This window comes from Osmerus eperlanus, chromosome 25 (genome assembly GCF_963692335.1).
Source record: "Osmerus eperlanus chromosome 25, fOsmEpe2.1, whole genome shotgun sequence".
In the NCBI taxonomy this organism is placed as follows: Eukaryota; Metazoa; Chordata; class Actinopteri; order Osmeriformes; family Osmeridae; genus Osmerus; species Osmerus eperlanus.
The window spans coordinates 9,179,271-9,189,565 of record NC_085042.1 but is presented as its reverse complement, the minus strand read 5'-3'; the positions used below and the strand labels follow the sequence as shown (position 1 = coordinate 9,189,565).

Here is a 10,295-nt window from a genome sequence, read left to right as displayed (position 1 = left end):
TTATATTAGGATATCCAGGAAGTCAAGAGTGAGATAGCGTAAATGGCTAATTTGCTCATTAATGTTTCTTGCAGTTCTACTCGTGAGTGTCTTCTCTGTCCTGTTGGTGGTCATCATCCTGATGGCGGTATGTGTTTACAAGCCATTGAATCGACGATGAGAAACCGCTGAGTTTGGTCTCAATCAAGAGGACTTCAGTCGTGGGGCTTAAGTTGGCTCGTTCTTCCACTAAGGTCTCGCAACTAGTCAGGGAGATCCACGCATAAACGAAACACAGACATGAAATGCCTACAAGTCTTGACCCTTTTAAATTGCAGTTCCGCCGGTTCTTTTCTTATAGATGAAAGCTTCATGCACGTCTGTATCACGTCAGGGCTGATAGAACATTTAATAATACAATCAATTTAGTTCAAGTAACCAATAGTTTAAAATGGTCGTCATTGTTTCATATTTATGATTTTATTTATTTTTAAAGTGCATAATAGATGTATTGAATTATTGTTTACCGTGAGACAACATTGATGATGTGGCGTGGAATTAATGATTAAAACCACATGGTAATATTTTCTCTTTTTGTGTCATAACCGTTTTAAGTTTGTTTAAGATCTGGAAGTGATTAGCAGATTTAATTATTTCGAAGATAACAAGTCCAAGAAAATTACTACTATAATACATAAAATGAATGACATGAGTTGCCTTTTTACAGATTTAGTAGTTATGTCAGCCTAGGCGTTTGCTACCTAATTTCACCCCTTGTTGTCCTGTTTGGTCACTTTATAACATTTACATTTAGTCATTTAGCAGACGCTCTTATCCAGAGCGACTTACAGTAAGTACAGGGACATTCCCCCTGAGGCAAGTAGGGTGAAGTGCCTTGCCCAAGGACACAACGTCATTTGGCACAGCCGGGATTCGAACTGGCAACCTTCAGATTACTAGCCCGATTCCCTAACCGCTCAGCCACCTGACTCCTTATAAGCCGAGCGCTTCGCATTAGCACTTTCAAAGCGACAGCTAGTGCATAAAGCTCGTGCTCGTTCTCACATTGATTAGGCAGGATAACAGGAACCGGTTCCTCTAATCCACAGCCATGGAAACAAAGTGCTTTACTGGAACAGCTCTTCTACTGAGGAAACGGAAAGACGTCCTGACTAACCTGTCCACGAATAAGCGTACTAATCACTGACTCAGTACATTGCCCTTTTCAGCCACCTTGTAATTGTCAAGTCATCACTTGAATATCTTAGTAGATGTATGTAGACTGCTACTTAACTCAGCAGTCTTCTAATCACACCATTCGGAAACTTGATTCTATGTGTTTGTGCCGTCACACTTATAATATGCTCCAAAACATACAACCACCTGTTAAGTTCTGGTTGTTAACCAACATAATCTGAGGCAGTGGTCTTATACCCTACTCCTCAGGGGCCACTATCCGTTGCATTTTAGATGTTTCTCTGCTGGTTCAAACATATGGGAACTTGATAATGACCTATTCATTTGAATCAGGTGTGTTGGAGCAGGGACATGTCTAAAACATACAGGACAGTGGGCCCTGGGGACCAGGGTTGAATCCCACTGATCCAAGGCACACCCTGCGGAATTCACAATATACAGATAAGTACAATACACGTATTCCCCTATACACCATCTAATGTACTAGACTTGTACAGTGTAATACAATTTGCATTATTTTGAAGAATGAACAAAAAAACTCATGCAATTACTGGAAAGACAAAATAAGATATCTTATCAAGAAAATCATCATTACCGCCATGAAGTGATATTGGATAACAGAATTTCCCTTTCTATTTTTAGTATTGATTCCTCCATGCACACCATGCTGCCAGTGTCTACACTGACATTCACATCAAATCCAATTGGATTACTCTAAACAGTTCAGATGCTGTGATTGGTGCACCCAGTACAGATGTCATGATTGGAATGAATGGAGGTGGTTTCTATATTTAACAAACACAACATCCAATCATACATAATGTTTGTTCCTCAAACCTCTAAAGAACTACAGCCTCGCTGCCTTACAATGAGAACATGATCTATGAGACAGTATTCACATTTATCAGTTCTGGTTTTTATAAATTGATAAAATGTGTAGAATCTCCTTTTGGTAATGTCTGTGTAAGTACAGCAACCATACATATAAACGAGCTGTTGTTTCTCCAAATTGAAAGTAATAAAACCATTTTGAAATAAAGTGCTTTTATTTAAGAAAGATGTAGAGACCAACATCACAATTGACAGATGTTTCTTGAATTATTTAGCATGTTAAAAAATACCCTTTTCTGCTAGCAAAGGAAGCAGTACAAATACTTCCCCAAATGTACCCATAGTGACCATAGTTACAGTAGACTGTTCAACAGTTTGGCAATTTGATCATAAGCAGTTAAAAACTCAAGCCCCCACAAAACCAGATAAAGAAATTAATTAAGTTTTAATTTTTTTAACAATTGGTTATCATTGTAAATACCTCAGTGGATTAATTGTGTGTTCCCCAAAATCAGTAATGTATATTTGAAACCCCTTAATCTCTTCTGGAAGGATGTAAGGCATATCAAAGTTGCTTCTCTGAGTTTGATTAGTTTGGTCTTGGTGGCGTGGGACCAACCTGACACAAACACGACACCCCAGTCAGCCCCATCAGAGAAAGCAGACTGGCTGAGCCGCGCACCTGATGACACACTCAGCTAGAATCCACTGAGGATCTCTGAAAGCTCAAGTTGCATTTACATCAGGTCACAAAAGTCCACCATAGTCACAACTAGGTACAGAACCATGCTACGTTTCCTTTTAAACCCTGCTGTTTGTGGAAACTGGTAACCAGAGACATTGCCCCGGTTATGAAACGTCCATGTTGCAATGGATAGTGGCTGAACACCACTGAACTGCAAAAGGTGAGATCCCCGACAGGCACAGTGGCAGATGCTATTGCTTGTTAGAGTTGAGGTGGTCATGGTCGATGCTGCTACTTTTAAAGGACGACGAACAGAGTTGAAACCTGCCCACAGTCGAGGACAGCAGGAACATGCTCCTGATTGGACGCACAGGAACACGCCGCACGTCAGAGACAAATTATGGTGCAGTTGGTCTACGTCTGACTAGGATCACAAGTTCGTATCGGGAGGTCTACTTCGATACCACGGCGCAAGCGGAATGTGTCTGGGAACGTTTCCAGAAGATTCCGCTTTCGACCAAACGGCCTGGCGTTATTCAGGGGCAGGGAGGAAAACAGTAATACAGAGCAGCAAGTCATACAGTTATGACTTGGTCTGGTTTTTGTATAAGGAATGACCATTTCCATGACTAGATTTAAAGGAATATACTTTCACAAAATGTTTCGAAGCAATTAGGGACTGTAGAATGATGGAACCCTGAGATATTCTATCTTTTAGTCAGACTACAACCTTCTGTGAGGTTTAGTGGGAGTACAGGACTGTGGTCATTAGCAGAACTGTGGATCTTCACCTCACACCTTCGAAAGATTCAACTTCGGCTTTTGACAATAAACAACTAATACAGGTGCATCACAGGTTGCAACCTAGAAGAACCTTCCAAAATAATCTCAGACGACACAGATGACTTCGGAGTGACTAAGTACTATGCAGAGATAGAGCTATACAAAGGAGCATCGTTTTTCATACCAAAAATTGGTATATTACTGTCATACCACTGAAAACAGATCACCTGAATTGGCAGAATTCACGACACGTTACATAAATTACAAGAGGTTGCATAGTGGGTTGTGGTGGAAGGTTGGAAAGGTAGGCTGGGGTTAAGTGGCTGTATCTCTGACAGGAAAGGTAGGCTGGGGTCAAGTGGCTGTATCTCTGACAGGAAAGGTAGGCTGGGGTCAAGTGGCTGTATCTCTGACAGGAAGTGCCAACGCAGTTATGGCACAGTGTCGTCGTCCCTCGTTGAAAACGTGTCACCTGGTTCAGCCTGCTACTTCTCTGTTAGAGACAGCTGCAGTATCCTCTCCAGCTCCTCCTCCTCCTCCTCCCTCCTCTTCTGCTCCTCCATCTGGGCGCGGGCCGACAGCTCCATGGCCAGACGCAGCTCCGCGTCACGGCTGGAGGATGAGCTGGACCCGGACGGACTCCCGTCTCCCAGGTCCACTAGCGCCCCCTCTGGGATGCTCCTAGAACGACAGAGCAGGATTTTTGTTTTGTTTTTGTGTGTAAAAATCATACTCAAAAGCGCCAAAATGGCCGCCCTAGTGATGTTGGATGTTGCGTACCTGTCGCTCGAGCTGCTTGGCAGGAGATCAGCAAAGTCGCCGTTGGCGTTGTTCCAGTTCAGCTCCTAGGACAAAACCAGCATGGAAACATCAGACAGGGATGTGGATCTGAGAACACAACCAGACCCCGATGTCGAGCGGTGTGGTCAAGGGGCGTAGAATATTGAACCATCGTTGGTGTTTGAATATTGGGGGAGGGGGGGGTTATCCAACCACCATCCCCCCACAAACTTCGCCCTTGGGCAGGGGTGGGCAACCCTGGTCCTCAGGTGTCACTGTCCTGCATGTTTTAGATGTTTCCCTGCTCCAGCACACCTGATTCAAATAAATGGGTTGTTATCAAGCTCTGTGGAAGCCGGGTAATGACCATTCATTTGAATCAGGTGTGCTGGAGCAGGGAAACATCTAAAACATGCAGGACAGTGGCCCCTGAGGAACCAGGGTTGCCCACCCCTGCCCTTGGGTGTGGCTGAGCTGTGGTGGGTGCAGCAGACCTGGGCTGGGCTCCCGCTGGTGTCCAGCAGGCTCTGGTGGATAGCGTACTGAAGCAGCTCCTCGTCGTTGTTGGATACCGGAGCGTGCCGGCTCCCGCCTCGGAGACGGTAGTTAGGCGGGACCACGAACACCGACGGGCACACTTGGAACGGGGGAGGGGCTGCGGGGGGGGAAGGGGCTGCGGGGAGTCAACCGTTAACGGTCGTACAAGGAACCCAGGTCGGAAGGGAGCAAAACAAGCTACTTTAGCATCAGAATATTCATTTTAACCTTTCTGGGTGGTTTCTTATGTGTGTGTGATGTCATCTGGGTGTTTTCGGCTCCTACCGGCAGCCTCGCCGTCCTCCGAGGGAGAGGGCGTGGTCGCTGAGGGCGGAGTCTCTACCGTCTCTGCTGTGCTGCACTTGTTGACGCTACCGAAGGTGATCCGGGCGTTAAGCACGTGGAACAAGGGGATCTCTGCAAGAGTCAACAACACGCATGTTTTATCACGTTATGACAAGAAGTTTCAGGGTATGCAGATTTGAGAGCTCAGGTTGAAATCTGATTTTATGGAAATATTTCACTTAATGTCTACAGTGTAGACTCTACACTATAAATTGTACAGTGTTTGTGATATAATTACTATTATTTTGAGGAATACACAATAACTCATGCAATAACTGGAAAGACAAAAGTGGAAAAAGTGTCGAGTCACTCGACCTATTTTCACGGGGAACCCAGGAGGGAACTTGAGGGTGACGAAGTCTCTCAGGCGTGCAAAGTGAGTGCTGGTCCGAGCCATGAGGTCGATGATGGGGGTAACCTGCTCTACCAGCGACAGGGGATGATCCTCGCTCATCCACAACGTACCCTTGAACCTGCGCGGAGGGGGGCGTCACAGAGAATAACATCAACCACAACGGCTGATTCACCAAGCAGCTGCTTTTATCCAAAGCCACATCCGTACAGTACAAGTGTGGAGGGCACATTCTCTACCCCTGAGCTGCACCCACACCTCACATAATCTACATTAGTAGTCTTCCACCCTGGTCCTTGGGCCCACTGTGCTTCATGTTCTAGATGTTTCCCTGCTCTACATAATCTCCCGGCCTAGCGATCCATCCATGCTTTCTCACAAAGTGAACAGATCTCTTCCTGGTGACGTGGAGGAAGTTCTCACTTCTGAGTTCGGATGGTGAGTTCTATCGGACGCCCGATGTCTCGGTCCTCCAGGTCGAAGTCCGGGTCAAAGTACTCCTCGGGAGTGATGGCAGTGGGGTTGGTGGCCGTCGCGAACTCCAGGGTGAGGTCCTGTCAACACAACACAGTCTGATAGAGGAACTCCAGGGGCCCGTTCCATGAAGCCAGTTTATCAAATAAGCCAAGCCTGTGTCAGGGATAGGAAACTCGCTTTGTGGAACAGGTCCCAGGTGCCGCCTTCCCAGCACTGACAGTAAACGCACTGCGTTTATTTACTTAAAAGGGGGTTTAACTGTGAGAGTGTATGAGGGTTTAACGCCGGCTTGTCCTGTAGCTCTTACCCCTTGCGCGTTGATCTGCTGTTCTACAGTCCCCAGCAGAGATTCCAGAACATTCCTCTCACCTAGGAGTGAAAAGGCTCATTACACATCTCGTCACTGCCCTGCTGGTCTCATGAATGCCAATCATAACATTCCAACACCCTGTCTCAGACAACTGTTTGTCATACACATGGGGTTAAGTGGGTCTCAACCCTGGTCCTGCCCTGCATGTTTTAGATGTTTCCCTGCTCCAACACACTCCATTCATTTGAATCAGGCGTGTTGGAGCAGGGAAACATCTAAAACATGCAGGACAGGGGGCCCTGAAGACCAGGGTTGAAGACTACTGCCACACAGGAAGCCAGAACGACACGGATGAATCCCGTACTTTTGATCCTCGCTTTCTCCTCATCTGTGAGGTGTTCAGTCCTGGTCCTGATCACCACGTTGACGTTATTCACAGCGAAGACCTGCAAGGATCACGTGACATCACACAGGATCACGTGACATCACACAGGATCACGTGACATCACACACAGCTTAGAGAGCAGCCGACTGGAAATCAGAACACGTGTGTGAGGGTCCTAGTTGATAATCGTCTGTCATGTACCTTAGCTTCGAATCCATTGACAACCTCAGTTTTGTCAGTTCTCCAACCCCAAATCCCTGACTTATTCCTGAGTGATAAAAATGATATTATATGAATATATTTTTTATATTTGAGCAAAACAACAATAGACAATGGCGGTTGCGGATTACAATCGGGCCTTGCCTCTCAAATGCAATAAGCTTAGTGTCCAGGAAGGTGTTAACAACTGGAGTGGTCAGTCTTTTGGCCACTTCCTGTTCGGCGGGCTGCATGGAGTCCATGGTCACATCCTCCATCTCCCGTGAGATGTCGAAGCGCTCTGTGTCTACCACCTCATCGTCATGGTTCACCTCCATCAACTCTGTACACGTGTCTGCCACGGGGAGCAACCACAGATAAACAGAGAGAGAGAGACAGACAGACAGACGAAGAGATAGACAGAGAGAAACAGAGAGAGAGAGACAGACAGACGAAGAGATAGACAGAGAGAAACAGAGAGAGAGAGACAGACAGACAGACAGACAGACAGACAAAGAGATAGAGAGAAACAGAGAGAGAGACAGACAGACAGACGAAGAGATAGACAGAGAGAAACAGAGAGAGACAGACAGACAGACAGACAAAGAGATAGACAGAGAGAAACAGAGAGAGAGAGACAGACAGACAGACGAAGAGATAGACAGAGAGAAACAGACAGACAGACTAAGAGATAGACAGAGAGAAACAGAGAGAGAGACAGACAGACAGACGAAGAGATAGACAGAGAGAAACAGAGAGAGAGAGACAGAGAGACAAAGCAGGTTGTGGGCAATGATGGGAAGTCCCTTGCTCAGTTATGCCACCACATATTTCAGACATGAAACACACACAGAGCCATGCGCACCCCCACACACACACACACAGAGAGAGACATGCACACACACACACAGAGAGAGACATGCACACACACACACAGAGAGAGAGAGACATGCACACACACACACAGAGAGAGACATGCACACACACACACAGAGAGAGACATGCACACACACACACAGAGAGAGACATGCACACACACACAGAGAGAGACATGCACACACACACAGAGAGAGACATGCACACACACACACAGAGAGAGACATGCGCACACACACACAGAGAGAGACATGCACACACACACGGGGATGTGTGAAGCTGTAACCCGGCAGGCCAGGCCAGGTGAACGTACCGTCTCCTCTGAAGATGTAGCTGCGACGGCCTCTGATCCAGGTCATGTTCTCGAAGCCCAGCAGGGTGGCATCCACACGCAGGCTGGCTCCGCTCTTCCAGATGCGACACACGTCGCTGGGACACACCCGTGACACGAGAGGGACTGAACCACAACAGTTACACACATTTGATTTGGGGTTTATTTATTTGTTTTATACTGGCACGAGCTATGTCATGTATTGCCGTATTACATATTACATTACTTTTTCTTTTTTAAATTTAGTCTAAAACTCCCGCATTTGTAATACGAGTAATACGATGGAACTTACTCCAACTTGTGAACTCCCATTTCATTTCCATGTAGAAATCTGGAGACTGGAGGTGAAAAGAGGAATACGTGAGACCACAGCTTTCATTTCTCAAGCGAGCAGCTTGCTAGTGTGATTACTGAGAATACTGTAGGCAGGATGGGAAAGGTGGGGGGAACAGGCAAGGGGGGGAAGGTGGGGGGACACTGGCAAGGGAAACAGAGCAGACCTCGCGGATCTTGCTCAGCAACTCTGGAACTCCTCCCAAGGCGGTGGAGGCTTTGAGGTAGTCTCGACGCTGCAGCACCAGCTGAACCATCTCTGGGTCTCCAGTACTGACTGCTTCCTGTAGCACTAAACAAACAGAAGTGGATGAGAGATAGCTAGCTAGAGAGTTTACATAAGCCCTGACAATGATGTCAACTGTTTCCACCAGCACAAACATAAACACCCCTTGTGTGACCAGACAAAAAGGTATTGTATGAACCGCTGGAGTGTAAACTGTCTCGCTAAGGCAGGGAGAGAGAACACACAGAGGCAGACATTCATGTGGAAGTTTCTTACTGTTGATAGATCCATCGATGTATCAATATATCAATAACAGTGAGTTATGCTGAATGGCAGGCCTACTATAAACAAATGAGACCACAAAGTGTACTGGCTGAGTTCCATGATGCTGTAATAGTCTGCTAAGAACCAGACTAACCTGTCCAGTTATTGGCGTTCTCTTTGGTAACTTCAGCACCATGTCGAAGAAGCACTCTCACCGACTCCAGGTGGCCTAACGACACGGCCAGGTGGAGCGGCGTTCTCCCTCGGGGGTCCACTGCCTCGATATCATGCTGAGGAAAGGAAGAAACGGCAATGTTCCTAGTATCGCAAGGTTGAGCCTTGAAAACAAGAACGACGACAAGTGTCGTCACATTCCATCACGACACTTGTCGTCGTGATGGACTGTAGAATGTTTAAGGTTTCTAAGCTGGATGAAATCACTGGATATCTGAGCTATGTCATGGTTATGTACTGTGGCCATTCCACCTGATGTCAAATTCTAATTTAATTTACGTTGTTGGCATGGCTCTTGTAAATATTGGCACTGTAACTAGTGTACTGTGTACAGTACTAGTGTACTGTGCTAGCTACCAACAAGAGACGGTACGAAGCCGACATAACCGAAGACTATGTCAATAATACACACCGACACTGACATTTCATTACTTGGTAGTCTAGGTACTTTCCTTTTAGCTATAGCTAGCTAGCTAGCTAGCCAGTGGGCTGTCAGTTACGTCGTCCAAAAGTAGACTAGTTAGCCAGCTAGCATACCAGGCAAACTAAAGCTAGGCTATCGTGTAAGAAAAAGAAGAAAACAAGAACCTCGGCTTCAGCTCAGCATTAAGATATTACATTGAAATAGTCACAAACCTGAAATAACTGGCTCTCCAATATCCTGTAATCATTTCCCCAGACCGAGAAATGCAGCGGAAACTTAACCCTGAAATCTTCGTTGGCCGCTGACAACATCTTCCTTCTCGTCGAACTTATCAAATTAGAAAACTAGCTCACATGAATGGCCATTTGAAAGCAGTACTAAACCCTATTATTAATCATGTGTGATATTAATTCATTTTATGTACAAGGGTTTATGCCTTATGTTGAGTCGTGATTGCTAACTTTTCACAAATGAAACTTTTGCAAAACAAGGAAGTGGCAAGTTCAGTCTATTGTTATGGGGGTGTTAGGAAGTAAAGAATTTCCTATTTTTTTGCATTTTGGTTATTACTGTGAATCAGTAGAGGTGTTACTTTGCATTAAATACAAATGTTGCTATTACATTTGATAAATTACACTTCTGATGTCATTATTGTCATTAATAATACATCCCTCCATAAAAGGTGGGTCATTCCAAAACAAAGACGAAACCAATCAACGCGGAGAGGCAAAGCGGAACGGTTCTGCGA

At 45.7% G+C, this 10,295-nt stretch overlaps 1 protein-coding gene across 1 annotated transcript; it reads right to left on the bottom strand.

The window, feature by feature from the left end:
- Nucleotides 1–2,203: 2,203 nt before the first annotated feature.
- On the bottom strand, nt 2,204–10,033 carry ankrd13a (ankyrin repeat domain 13A). Its single transcript, XM_062451471.1, has 15 exons — nt 9,760–10,033; nt 9,044–9,179; nt 8,567–8,691; nt 8,359–8,404; nt 8,049–8,192; nt 7,025–7,214; nt 6,863–6,929; nt 6,641–6,722; nt 6,274–6,335; nt 5,913–6,043; nt 5,453–5,610; nt 5,078–5,209; nt 4,750–4,928; nt 4,256–4,320; nt 2,204–4,156 (listed from the first exon to the last, which is right to left on the bottom strand). The coding sequence occupies exons 1-15, from the start codon at nt 9,856–9,858 to the stop codon at nt 3,961–3,963; spliced, it is 1,812 nt and encodes a 603-aa protein (XP_062307455.1). The 5' UTR covers nt 9,859–10,033; the 3' UTR covers nt 2,204–3,960.
- Between the last annotated feature and the right edge of the window lie 262 nt (nt 10,034–10,295).

Excerpts from the sequence above, each read along its gene's own strand:
- ankrd13a (XM_062451471.1), bottom strand. The coding sequence starts at position 9,858 with ATGTTGTCAGCGGCCAACGAAGATTTCAGGGTTAAGTTTCCGCTGCAT. Across the intron at positions 5,210-5,452 it reads TGGGTTCCCCGTGAAAATAG|AGATCCCCTTGTTCCACGTG; the intron begins GTCGAGTGACTC and ends TGACTCTTGCAG. Across the intron at positions 4,929-5,077 it reads GGAGGACGGCGAGGCTGCCG|CCCCTTCCCCCCCCGCAGCC; the intron begins GTAGGAGCCGAA and ends GACTCCCCGCAG.